Source organism: Zea mays, chromosome 5, assembly GCF_902167145.1.
Source record: "Zea mays cultivar B73 chromosome 5, Zm-B73-REFERENCE-NAM-5.0, whole genome shotgun sequence".
NCBI lineage: Eukaryota > Viridiplantae > Streptophyta > Magnoliopsida > Poales > Poaceae > Zea > Zea mays.
The window spans coordinates 85,509,599-85,528,831 of record NC_050100.1 but is presented as its reverse complement, the minus strand read 5'-3'; the positions used below and the strand labels follow the sequence as shown (position 1 = coordinate 85,528,831).

Sequence of the window (19,233 nt, the reverse complement as noted above, 5' to 3'; positions counted from 1 at the left end):
GTACTCACCCTTGCTTTCACAAAACACCAGGTTGCCTTTGGTGCAATCTATGCTCAAGTAAAGAACAAGGTGTCGAGGCGGATCTCCAGGAGTTTCAGGACTTCGACGAGTTCGAGGATTAGGCTAGTGACCTCCCCCAGTCAGATGCCTATGGTGGGTTTATTTACGTTGGCTACGTTTCTATTATGTGTACTTTGATTCATATTATGTAAATGACTCTAGTCTTTAATATTATTACTTACTATTTATTGTAATTTGAAGCATTGTGTTATGATGAGTCATTTATGTAATCGCTGTGTACGTGAATTTCTTATCCTGGCACGTACATGGTTCGCATTCGGTTTACCTTCTAAAACCGGGTGTGACAACCCCGGACCACTTTTAGGTTAATTTAGCATACTTTGGAGGAACTATAGGGATAATGGATGCTAAAGTTTAGCACTTTACTTTTAGCACCTTTTAGCACTCTTGTTTGGATCCCCAAATACTAAAATTTAGCTAGAAGTATGGTACTAAACACTATGGATCTGTTGGTGCCTTTTTGGACCAAATACTAATGATCCCTAGGTCACCCTCGTAGTGAGTTTGGACCTTGGGGATGATCCCTAGGTTTCACCCACGGAGGGTCGAGTGCTTGGGGAGCGAGATAGTAAATAAAATGTAAGACAAATAACACTGTCTTTAATGCGGTCTTGAAGGAAACCTTAGAACCAAGGGGACGGTTACTTGATGTACCTAAGATGGTTATCCTAAAGGTGGGACACCACCTCTATGATGGCCACCACCTATTTGGGACCAACAATAATGAACCCTAGGGCTTTCCTGTGATGAGCAATACCTTAGGTTCGATGGGCTGTCCATGTCTCTAGACCGGATGGTCCGTGACCCTGCTGTAGGAGCGGGTCTTCTGTATGTGCTGTTCGGACGGTCCCCGCTCTAGGCCGGACGGCCTACGATGGTGTAGGGTCATCTTATTCTCCTCGTAGGACCTAGATCCCGCCCCCAAGGGGAGAGACCTTAGGGTGCTTCGGGTCAGCAAGTCACCCTGGGCGTCACCAGACGACGTAGATTCGCCTAGAAATTAAGAGATCAAATCGAGGAAGAGATCTTGAGTGAAGTAGATGAAGTAGATCTTGCCCCTCAGGAGGGATAAGATCCTAGGATCGTCTTGGGGTCGGCAGGCCACCCAAGACAGATCTAGACGACGTAGAGTCGAATAGGGGTGGAGGTGGATATGCGGAAGGCTACAACTAAAGCTACGTTACATCTACTCCTATGGCAGGAAAGGTAAACAAAGTAGATAGGTTCGATTGGAATGTGTTCGGGGGTTCTCAGTCGGTCGTACCCCTTCATATATATAGGGGGAGATCTGGACCCGTTCCTACACAATAGCCAACAAATCCCACGTGATTAGATGGATAACCACGGACGAGATAAGGATAATCACTCGAGTCAATCTGATCGTGGGGGCATGGACCTTCCCGGCCTTAGGGCCAAACCGTCCACCACTTTTGGTGTTCAACACATGCCCCTGCCTTTTGGTGGAGCTTTGGCGAACCAAAAGCGCAAACGCACTTCAGAAACAATAGATCTCATGAGTTATTTTGTTCCCTAAGTAAGGACTCAGCTCGATGCAAGTCATCAACCCTTGTGATAGAACTTTGATGCACAAAGATCGTTTTGGATTGCATCCTCTTTGACCATGTTTGCCTGATCAACATGTCAATAGGCACAAACTTGTGTTGTCCCCTAGCCTGAATAAGTAAACAGATTGGGCCAGTAATACAGATTCTTTGTCGTACCATCCCACATTTGAGTAGGACAACACATCGGCGATGAACAGACTGGACAACACCATGACATCCCTGGAAGAGGACGACCAAGCGTTCTTGGTTGCACCACTTCTTTGGTCGATTTACTCGGTCTCTTCTTTGCACAAATCACCTTTTTGACCCTGATTATTTTATGACCCATTCGTGTGGAATGGCCTTCTTCATATGTTTAGCAAGCAACTAATTAAAAGTATTACTGACTTTGTTGAGCTGGCCAAACGTCCTAGAAGTGTTTTGCTCCCTAGTACCTATTTTAGGACGTTGTGGTTTGACAGTGTGAGGTCGTTGCTGCTTCTCGTTGTCTGTGGACCGTTCGACCTACCTTTTGTATGGGGACACAAGCTTAGCACGATGATTAGAAAGAATTTATCGACCATATTATCCACTGAGGGCAACGATGTTCATTAAACTATAGAATTTTCACATGGGAGAAGCACATAATAGCCAACTCAATGATGCATAAGTTCGAGTATTAACTGTACTAATAAATGAACCATTTTCTTGAAACCATTTAGTAATACTGATTATGTAGTTTGCAATTAAACAATAACCGAATAGTGTTAAGCAAATATTATAAGCATGTTCATCCCATGAATAAATATGACCGAAGCAAATGATAGCAAGAAGCATTACTACCAATAACTGGAATACTTCGGCTTCATGTAATCAGCAGCATATCGCAACTATTCATATGCATAATAATTCGGTTGCACTCATCCATAATATAAAGACGCATATGGAGCAAAATGGTGCCATAAAGGATAACCGAACATACCTTGGAACAATGTATATGGCAAAGCTAAAAAATTTGGACGATGCAATGACCAATAGCTTTAATGAGCTTGGGCAAACCATTCACCCAAACATCTTGTACTTGCTTTCTTGCTTTTGTTTGCCTTTACTACACTTCTTCCAAAATTATCACCCATACCTGGATCTTGAGAACTCCCGTTAGGGGCCCATGTCATGCCTCTCTTCTTCAGCTCTTGTGCACTGAACTTTTCTAGCATCTTGTGGTGCCAGATTGATAATCCGAGTGGGCTTCTCAGTTGTTTGGGTACATTAGGATTCTTGAATTCAGATTTAGTACCTGGACTATCGCTAGCTAATTTCTCTATTGTTTGGGCAATACTAGCCGAAGTGTTTAACACTTCCTCCGGCTCTGTAATACATGAATTTAGATCTCAATTTTTTGCTTCTCTATTATCCTTCTTGACTACATAAATTTGCTTGACCATTTGAAAGCTCTCTTGTGGGTTTTGGTGGTTTGGATGACAACCCAATTAAAGGACTAACAAGTGTGCTAAGTGTTGAACAGGTGCTTAATGCAAAGCTAATAGAGTTCAACACAAGTGAACAAGTGTGATGGTCCAAAGACTGAATTATCTATAGATAATGGACATCACAAGAAAGATGGACATTGCTTAAGTGAGACTCGATGTGCATAACTCAGAGACAACCGATCAAGCCAACGATGGAGGCAAGAAGAGCTTCGAGGTACCGAGTGCATGGGAGAAGGTCAAGGAGACCAGGAACCCAAAGCCAAGGGTGAAGAAGAAGACTTGCAAAGTCAAGGTTGATCGAGTTAAGAAGAGTTATGGTGCATCAAGGAACACTACATAAGGACATGACTTACAACCAATGAGGTAACATTTACAATTATGTGGTGTAAGTCATAAGGCTCAAGATCAAGCTCAAGAAGTGAACAAGGTCACTGGAAGGAGAAGCAGTGTCAAAACCAGAACTGGAAGCAGCCCAAAAGAGCTAAGTGCACCTTGATCTTTAGCTTGGGTTGTTCCTATGTTTGGAGATACTCTATGTGACCTTTGCAGGGTGTTGGAGCTCAGTACTAAGAAAAGAAGATTGGAATTGGAGAAGAGTTGGCAAAGTTTAGCCAACACCAGCTTGGGCCTGGCAAACCGGACTGTCCGATGGTGCACCGGACAGTGTCCAGTGCCCCAGGCTGGCTTGGTGTCAACTAGGCGCTCTCGAGAAAAGAGGAAGGCGATGTGGCTAAAATTCACCGGACTGTCCGGTGAGCCAACGGCGCCCACGCCAATGGTCGGCGGCGCAATCAGCGGGCGACGCGTGGCCTGAGCCAACGGTCAGTTGGAGCACCAAACTGTCCGGTGTGCACCAGACAGTGTCCAGTGAGCCAACGTTTCCTGGGCCCCTTGGGACTATAAAAGGGACCCCTAGGCGCCTCCAACAAAAAAACAGTAGGCAACAAGTGCATACATCATTTGGATCAATTCTCTCTCCCTCTCTTGTATATCTCTCTAGTTTGTGTGGAGGCAAAGCTATAAGCCTTTAGAGAGTGGAGAAGTGCTGCTGAGAGCTAGAGCAAGATCTTGAGCGTGTTGTTACTCTGCCTGTGTGCTGTCCAGAAGACTGTAAGCAGCCACGGTATTGTTGTAACCAATATCAACATAGTGGAAAGCTCTATCTGTCGTACTGACAGATCTCAGCAAATGGAGGAAGGAGTTGAAATAGACTCCAAGCCCAGGTGTGGCTAACTCCAACGAGGACTAGGCAAGCATTTCAGGCTTGGCCGAACCTCGGGATAAATCCCTGTGTCTGTGTGCTCTGCTCTGTGATGTGTGTTGTTTCTCTATCTTATTTGTTGTTTATACTTGCACTTCTATATTTATATGTGGTACAAGTTGTCTTCGAAGTGCAGGGTATTTTAAGACAGGAACTTCTATTCCGCTACAACCTACTCGAAGGGTCTTTCATTCCACTGCGATCCAGCCTTCGAGTAGAGTAAGAATTTCCAGTTTTAAAGTCATAATTATTATCCGCCTATTCACCCCCCCTCTAGGCGACATCCAGATCTTGTTCCCGAGCATAGGGAACTTTCAATTGGTATCAGAGCTAGGCATCTCCAGTGTGGGCTTAGCCATCCAGAGATGACGATGTCATCACAAGAGGTAACTCTAGAACTTCTTCTAGGCGATGGTTCTAATTATAAATCTTGGTCTGTCTCTATTTATAATGCTTTCATACATATTGATCCTGATCTGAGATAGATCTTTAGTAAAAGTATTTTTCCCTCTGATATTAGTAAAAATCCTTCTAATGCTGAACTAAGATGTCTATCTCTCAATCACCATGCTTGCAACATCTTAGTTGACTCTCTTTCTAGAAGTGCTTATTTTGCCATCATGAGTAGTGATAGTGATTTATTTGTTGATGCTCATGATCTATGGACTAAAATTAAGTTAAAATTTTTTAAGTCCATATGCACTGCTTCTGCTCCCTCTATTGTTGGTGGTACTAACTTGTCCAAGGGAGAAGAACAAGAACGATGGACACCAAGCGATGGATCCTCCTCACCGACAGGTTCGTCTTCCACTAGTTATAAATGTCTTATTGCTAACAATGATAGTGGAGGCGAAAACAATGATGGGGAGGAATATGAGGATGATAGCGAGGATGAGTCATCATCACCACAAGGTACATTTTCCTGTATTGCTTCCACTGATAATAACGACAGAGAAAATGAGACCGACGATGTGGAAGAAGAGGAGATACGTCGGTTCTACACCCATCTCAACAAAGAAGACAAAGTGCTCTTGGTTAAGTTGTTGAGGAGGAACAAGGAACAAGGCGAGACGCTTCTCAGGCTAGAGGAAACTCTCATCAAAACCAACGACAGCCTGGAGAAGATGACCAAAGAACATGAGGAGCTAAAGTGCCCTCATGACAATTTGGTCCAACGGTATGAATCTGTTTTATTTGAGCAAAGAAATAATCATGATGTATTATCTGGTGTTGCTCAACTTAAAACTGAGAATTCTAGGCTTAGAAGTCAAGTAGAAATGATGAATTTAGAAAAACTTGCTCTAGGTGAAAAGTATGATATGTTGTCGTATTCTCATAGCGAATTAGTTAATGACCATATCATGCTCGATATTGCTCATGAGGTAGTAATTACTAGTTTAAACTCATGTGAACCTCGTTCTTGCACAAGTGATCAATTAGTTGAAGTATTATCATGTGCTGACCTCCACTGCCCCAAGAAAGGCCAATCTTTGATTGAGAAACAAGTTGTAGGGTCAAAAATAAAATTGCTTAGGAACAAGAAACAAAGACAATTGAGGAGTAGACGTCGTGCTCGACTTCCTCAAGATATTAACAAACATGTGGTGAATAAGCTTGAGGAAGAAGGAACCGCAGCAAGGGTCAAACTCCGCAAGAAAGAAGCTCCCAAGGAAATCAACATGAACAAAGAAAAAGGTAAAGATTCAATTAGTCATGTTGTTTGCACTGATCATCTCTCTATGTTATCCAAGAGCAAAAAGAGAAGAGGAAAAAGGAGGTGCTTCAAGTGCAATGAGTTAGGCCACCTCATTGCGTCTTGTCCATACAAAGACAAGGATGAAGGGATGAGGAGATGTTTTGGATGCAATGACAAGGACCATATGATCAGGAACTTCTATTCCGCTGCAACCTACTCGAAGGGTCTTTCATTCCACTGCGATCCAGCCTTCGAGTAGAGTAAGAATTTCCAGTTTTAAAGTCATAATTATTATCCGCCTATTCACCCCCCTCTAGGCGACAACCAGATCATGTTCCCGAGCATAGGGAACTTTCACCATTCTATTCTTATTTTCCTTAGAAATAAAACGGTCTTTGTCATATGATTGTTTCTCAAAATCAAAATTGATGTGACCTGAATATTCTATGTTATTCGGTCTAAAATATGAAGAATAAGCATTTGAATCATACCAGTCCCAAGGTGGATAAGGATGAAAGTACGAATGAGTTGAACTGTATTGCATTGGTATTGGCGGTCCAAAAAGAGGATTTACGGAAGACTACAACTAAAGCTACGTTACATCTACTCCTAAGGCAGGAAAGGTAAATAAACTACATAGGTTTGATTGGAATGTGTTCAAGAGTTCTCAATCGACCATACCACTTCATATATATATATAGGGGAGGTCTGGACCCGTTCCTAGGCAATAGGCAACAAATCACACATAAGATTATATGGATAACCACACACGAGATAGGATAATTGATCGAGTCAATTTGATCATGGGGGCGTGGATCGTCCGTCCCTTTTGGTGTTCAACGGGGTCCACATAGGCTTTTACAAATCTCGTGAAGATGCTCTATGATTGGAGTCGTAAATTGAATTTTTAAAGCGCGGAAAGGTCAAATGTTAAGGTAAAACGTTACCTATTGAAGATGAGTCGTTGTCAGGACAACTATTTAATTCTTGCTAAGGGCTAGTTTAGGAACATCATTTTTTCAGAGAAAATGAACTAATTTAGTGAAAATGAAAATCACTTAAAAATAGGGTTTCCAAACTAGTCTAAAAGTCAAAATTTAAATTGTGTTTTCAGAAACTTTTGACGCTCTAAATCTTCTCCAACGGTGTTGAGGGTTATTGTTCTCCCTTGCAACCTGAGTGGTCTGGGGGCTATATGATCACAAGCAATTTCTGTGCAACCGTAACACGGTAAAGGTCGAAGCAGTGTGAGAGAGAAAAATAAAAAAAGTCGCCGTTGCCGGGGATCGAACCCGGGTCGTCCGCGTGACAGGCGGAAATACTTACCACTATACTACAACGACTTTTATATTTGAACTCATTTGGAATACAGAAAACAAGTGATCTCGGACTCAACAGCTTTGACAGCGACGTCGACGAGCAGGAAGAGCACCGACCTCGATACGCCGGATGCGACCGCCAACTTCTTGGAGTCGGGGCTGGAGAGAGCCGAGAGCCACCTTTAGGCCATGTTCGTTTGTGTCGGATTGCACCCGGAATCGTTACAGCTAATCAAAGTTTATATAAATTAGAGTAGCAATCCGGCTAGGAATCTTTCCGACCCACCAATTCGACACAAACGAACAAGATCTTAAAGATTCGAGGAGATGCACGAGAAGTTTGAGGATTTGATCTTGATCATCCGTCTGCGTAATGACAAGTGGAGGGAGAAGAAGTATCGGAACGGCGGAAGGAGCGCTGCAAGGTTCACGCAAGACCTCCCTGAGGCCTCCTTAGAACGCACGAATGTCACAGGAATCATATAGAAACTAGTGACTAATGCGCGTCCAGCGCGCCATAATATGTATGATACGGAAAATATGATACAGAGAGGAAGACAGACCTTGATGGCATATATATATATAATGTTTAAAGCATTAAGCATTTAGTGTGATCCGAATATTAATTATACAATATTTATGCCTTTTGTAAAAAAGGCAGTCATTCAAAAGGAAAATGAGCTAGCCATATGAACTGTTTGTGGCATGTCAGTACTACATTTATAAAGTTGCAAAAGGGTGGCTAGCTTGCACAGAATAAAGACAGTAGCCATTTTTGAATTAGTTCCATGTGGTTGCACATATCATTCTTGGTGGTGCCTTGGTCTTGTCTACTCTTTGATTGTCAGCGGTCCTTGTTTGTGCCTGTTGAATGAAAAAATTAGAGTTTTAATAAATTGTCTGATTATTACGTATTAACACATAAATATTTGTTTTGTGCTACAACACATAAAAACAGTTGGTATCGTTGATGTCTATGAGGTATTTGTTTAGAGGTTTACCTTTTTGGAGGAGATTGAAGATGAGGTTCGATCTCTTTGCCTTTATCAGTGGGGATTCCCTGCAATTATTAAAATAGAATTAGCGTAATATTTTGTTTGTTTAAGTTTGCTTTGGTTGATAACGAAGTTACCTTATCTGCATTAGTTCCTTGTGCTACATCCAAGACTTGAGACCTGCAGATGGAATACGTTAATTTTTGTTGTTGTGTGGATACACTAAGAAACTTAGTATGCCTTTTAGGCCATGTTCGTTTGTGTCGGATTGCACCCGGAATCGTTACAGCTAATCAAAGTTTATATAAATTAGAGTAGCAATCCGGCTAGGAATCTTTCCGACCCACCAATTCGACACAAACGAACAAGATCTTAAAGATTCGAGGAGATGCACGAGAAGTTTGAGGATTTGATCTTGATCATCCGTCTGCGTAATGACAAGTGGAGGGAGAAGAAGTATCGGAACGGCGGAAGGAGCGCTGCAAGGTTCACGCAAGACCTCCCTGAGGCCTCCTTAGAACGTACGAATGTCACAGGAATCATATAGAAACTAGTGACTAATGCGCGTCCAGCGCGCCATAATATGTATGATACGGAAAATATGATACAGAGAGGAAGACAGACCTTGATGGCATATATATATAATGTTTAAAGCATTAAGCATTTAGTGTGATCCGAATATTAATTATACAATATTTATGCCTTTTGTAAAAAAGGCAGTCATTCAAAAGGAAAATGAGCTAGCCATATGAACTGTTTGTGGCATGTCAGTACTACATTTATAAAGTTGCAAAAGGGTGGCTAGCTTGCACAGAATAAAGACAGTAGCCATTTTTGAATTAGTTCCATGTGGTTGCACATATCATTCTTGGTGGTGCCTTGGTCTTGTCTACTCTTTGATTGTCAGCGGTCCTTGTTTGTGCCTGTTGAATGAAAAAATTAGAGTTTTAATAAATTGTCTGATTATTACGTATTAACACATAAATATTTGTTTTGTGCTACAACACATAAAAACAGTTGGTATCGTTGATGTCTATGAGGTATTTGTTTAGAGGTTTACCTTTTTGGAGGAGATTGAAGATGAGGTTCGATCTCTTTGCCTTTATCAGTGGGGATTCCCTGCAATTATTAAAATAGAATTAGCGTAATATTTTGTTTGTTTAAGTTTGCTTTGGTTGATAACGAAGTTACCTTATCTGCATTAGTTCCTTGTGCTACATCCAAGACTTGAGACCTGCAGATGGAATACGTTAATTTTTGTTGTTGTGTGGATACACTAAGAAACTTAGTATGCCTTTTAAAAGTTTGTGTATTTAAATTTAAAGATAGTAACAAGTACCCTATGATGTCTTTGTCCTGTGTTGAATATGTGAGTTTTCTGCCAACCTAAAATGTAAGATAAATACAAATATGTGTCAAATTTATTGAATTTGTTATATATACCAATATAAGAAATATGGAGAAATAGCTTACATCTTTGGATACTTTTGTTGATAACCTTTCCATAGCAATAGAAGGTGATTCTTCTAATAATTTGAGTGTAGCTTCTTTGTTTGGTGTTGATGGACCTTGATCTATGGTGTTTTGAATTCCTGATGGTAGATAGTGTTGTCTTCCATGTACAACTATAGAATTTATTTGTAACACAGTGGGTTGCTTCTCTCGTTGAGCGAATGTTTGGTTTGATGCTGTAACACGAAATGTAAACTTTAAGGATACTATTTGTGCTAGATCTGGAGGTATTGGTGTTGCTTCAGTGGCTTGTTTCAGAACCGTTTCACATGGTCTGCCAACTATATGTCGTGCTACAGTATCAAAGCAAAACATTTGCGCTGTTGCTGTTGCATCTGATCCCATGAATGTTAATTTATATCTGCAATGTTATTATATAATTAAAACACATTAGGTCTTATTTGTTACCATGAGTAGCAATATAATTGAATTTAGAACCTGCTAATGGTTCTACAAGGAATGAAGAAGAAGAGTAAGAGAGAGAAAAGAGTAATTTTAGGTAGTGTGTTAGTAGAGGGTATTAGAATAATGAGGGAAGTTTACCTTAGTGTGTACGCTTCTGATTTACAGTAGGAGCAATAGTAACCACCATCTTGTGGTCTACATGCTCGACTGCATTTGGTGCAAGCTGGAAACCACCAACGATTTGTTGTAGGTACTTCTATGATTGTAACTGTGCATTCATATCCTTGTTTCTATAAAATCGTCAGTACATAAATATAGCAGAATATATTTAATTGTTAATTGTAATGGTTGGTAAAAATATGTTTTTATGGTCATACCGGAAATGCATATGGATCCAACGCAAGAAGCTCATGCAAGGTTTTGTGTTCTACATGTGTTTCTTTTGCAACAGATAGTTGTTGTTCCTGCTCTGATGGTATTTGTAGTTTTACTTTTTGAGATCCAAACCTGTACAGAAATATGTTTGCAAGTATTGATAATATCTGAGTGAGTATATGTTGGCTTAAAAGGGTGTATAAAAGCGAAATAATGTAGTGAATTATTTATTTGTAGAAAGGACATACCTTTGATAATAAGGAGCGGCTTCCTTAATATCAGGATTGAAATACCATCTACATGTTGTTCCACCATTTAAGTATGCACCTATTGTTTTTTCATGGTAAAAAAAATTAAATTAGTTCTTTAAAATTTGATTGAATTTGTCTTGCTATGTTAACAGGAAAATGTGAAAACAAAATGTTGATATTATTTGTATGTACCTTGGAAATTTTTGGCTAAACAACCTACAAAGAGTGTGACGATTGGCTTTTGCTCTAGAGGATTGTAAACATCATCTAATTTAAAAGCTTTAGCTCGTTCTGCCCATAGGGTTAGTCTCATTGTGACATCACTGCACATTATAATTATATGGTGAATTTAAAAAAATGCAAATTTTATCTAAAAATGTGTTACATAAAAGTAAATGTTTCATACTTGATATCTTTTATGATGATCTCTTTTATGACATTTGAGCTTTCCCGGGTCTGTGTCCGAACTGGTTTTAATGCACTCACTTGAGTGATAACTCCGAGCACATCTAATACATCATATAATAGTAACAGAAGTGTTGATATTGGAAAAAGACATAAAACAGGTCAATATAACATCCGACATTAATAATTTGTAAATAATTTTGATGTGATGAACTTACCAAGGAAGTATTCATTCTTTTGAATATAGGATTCGATTTGATGCAATGGAGTCAGATGATAGACATATCTAGGAAATGTTGACGGAGAATCAAGTGATGCCTTAATAATTGTGTGATATGTGAAGTGGATCATTTTGTCTATATGAACAGGTTTGAACATTTGTCTTGCTGAAGATATTGTGAATCTACTGATCTCATATATTTCATTTTCTTCGATGATAGATCCTTTCTCTTCAGCTAGATTTCCTGGGATTTCAGCACTTATACCATTACCCTGTACAATAGAGATAAAAAATGTTATAAATGTAAGAACTACTAATCAATTGTCTATTTAAAATGTTTAATATAATAGGTCTATTTTTTACCTATTTGTCTATCAACACAAGATCGATGTGATGTATAGGTCCATTGTCCATTGCGCCACGAAAAATCCATTTTCTCGAGACATATACTTTTATAACAGCATGTCTATTTTGTGGTACTAAATTTGGGATAAGCGTGAACTCCATGTCTGTTAATGTAATTATATGTTAGATTTTTAATGAATATGATGAGTATTTCGAAAAAGAAATATGTTTGATAAAAAGAAGTTTATTACACTAAAAAGTGATTTATAATACCTGATAGGTAATAATATGTTGTACACTATGTAGTAACAATCATAATATTTACATATTTATGCTACTAAAGCGTGAAAATATTTCTTTGTACACTATATTTTTTGTTTCATTGTTTGCCTTGCCATTGTCATCTTCAATCAGTATTTTTAATCCTTTCTTTGATGTGACACGTGATATAGCAACATATAATTGGCCATGAGTGAAAACGGGTCCCTTAAGATATATCCCCACATCTGAAAGTGTCTGATCTTGGCTTTTATTTATTGTCATAGCATAACATACTTTAATAGGAAATTGTCTTCTTTCCAAAACAAAAGGTAGCTTGTAATTCTTCAATGATAAACATATCCTTGGGATAAGAACAGTTTTTCCAGTTTGAATTCCCGTTATTATTTTTGCCTCTAATATCATATCTCCCAAGGAAGTAATAATTAATCTTGTGTCGTTGCATAGTCCTTCAGATTGATTTAGATTTCTAAGGAGCATTATTGGAACACCCTTCTTCAACACAAGTAGATGTTGTGGAAAGTTATTGCCTTGTAGTGAGTTTAGGAACTCCACTGGATATAATAAATTGTATCACAACTCCTGTATTCTTTAGTGTCACCAGCAATCATAGAGACTATGTAGTCGTTGACTAAGTCGACCATATCATTTGTAGGTGTTAGAATTGCCCTTGCTTTTAGGTAGTCAGGATCATCATAATGTTCTGATATGTTGGGATATGTACTTTCTATTAGCATAGATAAATTGTTGCCCTGTGGCATCAATAAAAAATCAGAAGGTATTATGATCCACGAAGGTTCTAATTCCCCATTTTTGGTTGATGCTTCAATTTTTCCTTCACCAATGTCTAATGTCCATCGGCTGAAAAGATCAATTTCATTTTTAGCCTGATTTGGTAAATGTAGTGATGAAAGTCGCATGTTCTCTGTTAGTTGGAGTATAGTGACTGAATGCCACAATGGTGAGTTAGTAATTGCAGCATTGGTAATCTGTGTGTGACTACCACCTTCTATTACTGGTAGTATTTGACGAGGATCCCCTCCTAACACAACAACTTTCCCACCAAAGGGAATTGTCATAGCTTGCTGATGATTTGTAGACATTAAATCTCGAAAGGTCCGATCGAGAGCTTCAAATGCAGCTCTATGTGTCATGAAAGCTTCGTCCCAAATTATTAATGAAGCCGCTTCAATTAATTCAGCGAGAATTGTACCTCTCTTAATATCACATGTTGTAGTTTCATCTAAATCACAAGGAATTTTGAAGCGGGAATGAGCTGTACGACCTCCGGGAAGCAGCAATGATGCAACTCCTGAAGATGCGACTACAAGTACTATTTTTTTCTGTGCTCGTAGGTATGTAATAATGGCTTTCCATAGAAATGTTTTTCCAGTTCCTCCATAACCAGAAACAAAAAAGAACCCTGGCATATCAGAGAGTACAGTTTGTACAATAGAATGAAAGGCATTCATTTGTTGTGTATTCAATTTGCATTGCAATTCACAGGATTGGGTCAACATGTCATTGATATTATAAAACAATTCTTCTTCGATGAAACGATTTCCATGCAAAGTTTCGGAAGATACACTTTTTGAAGGTAGGTCGTGGTTTTTAATGTTTCCACCACATTTGTTGAATAGAACTGTGAGCTGGTCTATTAGGTGATATTTTATTTGATGTTCTTCCATTTGATATGTAGAATGATTTAGTGTTTTGCGCATATTGTATTGAATATCATCTGCTAGTAATTTCCAAACTTTTTCAAAGAATGAATGTTCATCTCCAACTTCGCAAAAAAGTAACATAGTCACAAAAAGTTGTCAAAGTTGGTTCGAAGTTGCCCATCTAGCTGCTTCATCGAACGCATTATACCACTCTTGATCATCATTTAGAAGACCACGAGCTTTGCATGCTTCTTTGAAGGTACGGTATAACACACCATTATATTTTCGTAGATCTTCATAGCTTTGTGCACCTTTGACAGTCAGTAGCAACATTCTAAGATAATATCTTTCTCCTGTTGATGGATGAACATAGTAGATACGACCAATTTTTCCTTCCTTTGTTCCTCTCGGCTTCCAACTTCTTGTTTGTTCTTCCCAGCGCCATTTGGATGGGAATTCTATGTAAGTTAGCTCTCTTGCTTCTTCCCTTTCTCTATTGGTAGTAAACCATTCAGTTAGCATAGTTTTACGCAAGAATGGTTTAGATAGTATTTGAGACATATTTGATGCTGCATTATAAGTGATTGAATTTTCATTTGGCAGGTGAACTGGCATTCTTTCAACAGAAGGATAGTGTCTATGGATTTCATAACCTAAAACACGCCAACATGAGTCTTTGTCGCATAAATATCGACTGTCCAAATATTCTTTGACTTCATTCCTTGCTTCTGCATCTTCGTCATATGGAGCTTCTTCACCATTTCTTATTTTTTGTAGGTAAGCTTTACTACAGTCTGGACCTTTTGTCACGTACTTGAAGAGGTATTTAACAAAAATGGTTTTGTTGCACCACTCAATGTTTATATGTGCCTGATAAATTTTCAGAAGTGTTGGATTGTATGGTACAACCCATCTGTTATCGAGCTTGTTTCCTGATTTTATAACATATCTGTTATTGTTTCTACGTCTGTAGATAACAAATCCTTGACTATCAAATGAGGTGGTTTCATGAAATTCTTTTGGATAGTTTTTTGAGCATCTGCCATTTTTCATGCAGGGACAATTTGGATTGAGTGTGCCACATGGACCGTGCATCATATGTTCGGCAACCAAGCAGTATGCAAGTGGATCAGTATTCGGATCTGGAATCTCAGCACATATAAAAGAGTCAATGAGCTCTGATGTCGGATGTGTTGTATCAGTTGAGACCCAAAATATAATATGGGAATGAGGAAGACCTCGTTTTTGAAATTCTATAGTGTAAAGCACTGCAGAAGCAAGAAAAAATATACGGAGTAGTGAATGAATAGTTTTAAGAAATTTGTTAGTTAAAGAAATATTTTTTTGTGCTTCTGATGAAAGATAGTACATAATTATGGAATCAATATTTAATTGTTGTTTGTGTGTATCTAAGAAATGACAAAGCTTATGTACCTGCATTGCATGGACCAAAAAAAGATCTAGATTTAATATCATGGAGCATATCTTGAAGCTTCATATGGAAAACTCGGACGACCACATCAGATCTATCTGGAGGATTTTGACCAGGTTCAAAAAAGCTTTTTTGAATTTCAGGCCAGCTTGCATTGCAGGTGAAAGTGATAAAGAAATCTGGTGGTCCGTGAATACGACAGATGGCTATACTATCATGATAATTTTGTATCATATATCGTCTGCCACCGATATGTGATGCAGGTAAAATAATTGTTTTACCCATCTCATTGCCACTTGTGTATCCATGACTAATAGCATCCGTTATGCCCTGAATAGTCTCCATGCGTAAATTTTTTTGGTTTTGTAGTATGTATTCTAATCTGCTCTCATCAATACAAGCTCGGGCATCAACCTTTGCTTGACTTGATAGTAATCCATAACATAGATATGGGTTGGGCTGATTTTTTCGGTAATGAAACTGATGGCAATAATACTCTTGCATAGTCATGTGAGTATGTTTACCTTTATCTGACGGATTGACACCGTTGTAGATAATTCCAATCTGAAATCTGCGTTCTCCAAAAGGAAAAAGAAGTGGATATTGTAAAGCCATGAAAGCTGGGTGTAAAGCAGATATTCGTTTAAGTTCTTTGCTACGCATTTCAATAATTATGTCACGCTTGAATGTGTCAAGAGAGAAATCACCAACAACTAACATGGCGAGTTCTTCAACTGATGGTAAGTTGTACTGCACAGAATCGCCTTCTCTGGCTCCGATTAGCCTGATGATGAATTCTTCATTTTTATTGTTAGCCAGACGTTCTCTTGCCATTCTGAATTTTTTAGCCAATGGATTGTGAAGATCGAGCATTTTTATTAGATCTTTCACTATGGACGGATCTAGATCCTGATGTGGCCCTTCATTGTCTTTAATACATTCTATTCTGTTTTGCACTTCATTTGCAGTGTCATAGATATATAACTGTATAAACTTCGGAGGAGAACCATCCAGAGGTAATAGAGACCCAACACGATGATAAACTTGACCACATATTTTGAATAGCGGTGGTCCACGTCCATTGTTTACTGATTTATCTATTTGAGCACCCATTGATGTGAAGGCAAATAGGCAGTTATACTGTCTGATATTCTTGATGAACTTCTTTGATGTGTGATCGCCATCAAACCTTGCAAGAGTGGATAGAGGTTCGGGTCTTGGTTTGTACGGAGGAATATCAATTTTGCCACCTTTGCAATAGTTGCTATAAACAATTGTTCCATCACGTTGTTTGGCTCTAACTCTCTCCCCATACCAGAAAATAGCTTTACAGTGATGGCATTCATAGTCAGGGGTTCCATAATATGATCGATTTGGATAAGAAGCTATATCCAATGCAAATAAATCATTTATAAGAGAAAAGTTAAAGAAGGTTAGCAGTGTTAGATATATCCCTTAATTTAGTCTTAAAATGATTATTATTGATGTTTAATTTTTAGTAATTTACCTTTGAGTGCTTGTATGTATTCTTTAGTAAAGTGACCACACTGTGAATTTTCTGTTGTTTGACATGGTAGACCTATGTTAAAAAACAAGAACTATTTGTTAGGTAAAATATGTGTTGTTGATTATATGGTTTGAATTTGAATATGTAAGTGTTTAGAACTTACCTCTTTTAGCAATACGTTGTTGGTCCAATAAACGCCTTCGATTTTGCCTTGCTTCCGTAGCATTTGTTATTGGCGGTGAATATAATACAGAGGAACCTTTTTTAAAAAAATAATTTTAGTTGGATATTAGCACATATTTTTTATGTGTAAGTAATGAGCACTCTCATTCTCCTAAAAGCAGAAGAAGGATACTTACTGACTTTTCGTTTCTTCGTATTTGCAATGTGTTTATCAGAGTCCATTTCATTCCAATTATACAATGCTTTGTCTTTTTTTTTCTTTGATACCACTTTGTTTATCAATTTTGATGATGACTGCTTGATTCCACGATTTAATCTCGCTATATTATTTCCCTAGTAGAAAGGAAAGAAATGTGCGTTTGTTGGATTACTTACTTATTTTTTAATATAAGAGATTCTAACTGAAATAATGTAACTAATAGGGAAAAATGATGATACGGTAAAAAGATGAGAGTAATTATTAGAAATAAATTCAGCTTCCATTCAATTGCAATGACGAAGGGAGGGGGAAAATCTTATGTCAATAGGCAAAGTATTTATTGGATATTACCTTTTTATGTTGTAACTCAGTTTCTCCTGGAAATTATATTCTCCGGTCAGAAGTTGTAGCGTATCTAATTTGACCTCCGAAGATTCCAAGCAGACCTCTGAAGATTGCAAACAGTAAGTGATCGTCAAAATAGGAAACAAAAATTTCAGTTTTCTGTCATACAGTTTGAGAGGGGTTACAAATTAAAAAAAAGATAAACATAAATAAATATTTTTTGATGGAACAACATATACAGTTCTAGACATTTTTATATTAAATACAGTGTCTGTCTATATGAGTGTACAAAACTATACGACTGAATAGCTCGTATAGTTGTAGATGGAGGATCCTAGTTCATAACACAACTGAATCCGACATTCAGTCTGCATTCAATTGTAATGGCAAAGGGAGGAAGAGAATAAAAAAACTAAATTGTAAGCACGGTGGAGGGAATCAAGTAAAGATTTCAATTTTCTGTTATATAGTTTGAGAGGGGTTACAAATAAAAAAAGATATATGTAAATAAATATTTTTTTGATGGAACAACATATACAATTTTAGACATTTTTATATTAAACATGGTGTCTGACAACCTAGGGAGAGTGCAGTAGAAAGACATATTTAATTTGACACATATTATTTACATATTTCTTTCATATGCAGTTATAAATATCATTTTACAGTAAAGGTCACCAAAGTTGTCAATCTCCTATGAAATAGCAGAACTACAAAAATTACTTTTATTTTTTTCAAAAAAACAACTATGTAATCAGTGGCACCAGCACAACTTGGAATGAAGTGTGGTATCATTCAGAAGAACCAATTGTTTTGAATGCAATGATTCAGTTCATCTATTTCAGAAGAACCAATGGGCTCAATTGATTTTTTCCCTCTTTTTTTTGTATTTGTTCTGCTGCCATAGATTCGAGAGTATACTAATCTTTGTGGCTAATAGGCGGAACAATTTCAAATACATAATTATCAGAAGAAATAGATGAACTGAAAGCTAACGTAATTATTTTGAACACAAAAGTCAGTAGAGAATAAGATAAAATTAAACCTAATGTACATCTTATACGAGATTTCCTGGCTGTTGTACAACTACAATACATACCCAAGAAATTAATCAAGAAATTATGTGTGCTATAGAATAATGGCAAGAAAGACACCTTACTGTCACAGCAATTTCGATATTCCGCTGGACCATCTAACGTTTTTATCATCAGCAACAACAAAGATTATAATCCAATAAAGTTGGGATAGGCTAGATATCTATTGCAGAAAACGCCAGCAGTGGTCCCTAAACCCTAACCGAATACGACCATTTTGTTTTGTGCTCTCTAGAAAATGCCAGCAGTAGTGTAGGGGTCTCGACGGCAGACGGAGGATGCATGCCGCTCGGGAAAAAAAATGCCTGTATGTGTGCTTGCGTTGTGGCTCCGATGTGTTTGAGAAAGCAAAGGGGAGGGAAGATGCTTGCTACATCTCGAGGAGGCGAAGGATAGGCATACCTGAATGCTCCTTGATACAGAAGTCGCTGGGAAGCTGGCGTAGCGGCAGCGGCGGTAGCCGAGTCGTCCGTCGCCTGTGCGAAGGGGTGGGGGAAAGGAGGTTTTGGGAAAGGAATTTGTTTTGCTTCAATACTGTGTTGCCCAGCTACACGGGCGGAGGAAGCAAGGAAAACCATTTCCTTTTGTCCGAATCTGGATGTTTCCGGGATGTTCTCCACTTACTATTCAA

General features: G+C 38.3%; 1 protein-coding gene, 1 long non-coding RNA gene and 1 other non-coding gene across 3 annotated transcripts; all 3 read right to left on the bottom strand.

Annotated features, from left to right (window-relative positions):
* Positions 1 to 7,343: 7,343 nt before the first annotated feature.
* Positions 7,344 to 7,415, bottom strand: TRNAD-GUC (transfer RNA aspartic acid (anticodon GUC)). The gene has a single exon. It is a non-coding gene; the product is annotated as a tRNA-Asp (tRNA).
* A 555-nt stretch (positions 7,416 to 7,970) lies between these two features.
* LOC103626665 (uncharacterized) lies at positions 7,971 to 8,614 on the bottom strand. Its single transcript, XR_553064.3, has 3 exons — positions 8,524 to 8,614; positions 8,393 to 8,451; positions 7,971 to 8,255 (listed from the first exon to the last, which is right to left on the bottom strand). It is a non-coding gene; the product is annotated as an uncharacterized lncRNA (long non-coding RNA).
* Positions 8,615 to 8,995: 381 nt separating this feature from the next.
* On the bottom strand, positions 8,996 to 19,147 carry LOC103626664 (replication factor A protein 1). The gene is made up of 13 exons (XM_008647057.3): positions 19,005 to 19,147; positions 17,515 to 17,611; positions 11,553 to 11,826; positions 11,336 to 11,438; positions 11,122 to 11,252; positions 10,927 to 11,005; positions 10,681 to 10,810; positions 10,442 to 10,593; positions 9,860 to 10,259; positions 9,726 to 9,772; positions 9,578 to 9,620; positions 9,447 to 9,505; positions 8,996 to 9,309 (listed from the first exon to the last, which is right to left on the bottom strand). The coding sequence occupies exons 3-13, from the start codon at positions 11,710 to 11,712 to the stop codon at positions 9,276 to 9,278; spliced, it is 1,338 nt and encodes a 445-aa protein (XP_008645279.1). The 5' UTR covers positions 11,713 to 11,826; positions 17,515 to 17,611; positions 19,005 to 19,147; the 3' UTR covers positions 8,996 to 9,275.
* Positions 19,148 to 19,233: the final 86 nt, after the last annotated feature.

Coding starts and splice junctions, on each gene's coding strand:
- LOC103626664 (XM_008647057.3), bottom strand. CDS start 11,712: ATGTTCAAACCTGTTCATATAGACAAAATGATCCACTTCACATATCAC. Junction 11,253..11,335: donor ATCATCATAAAAGATATCAA/GTATGAAACATT, acceptor TATAATGTGCAG/TGATGTCACAATGAGACTAA. Junction 11,006..11,121: donor TTTAGCCAAAAATTTCCAAG/GTACATACAAAT, acceptor AAAAAACAATAG/GTGCATACTTAAATGGTGGA.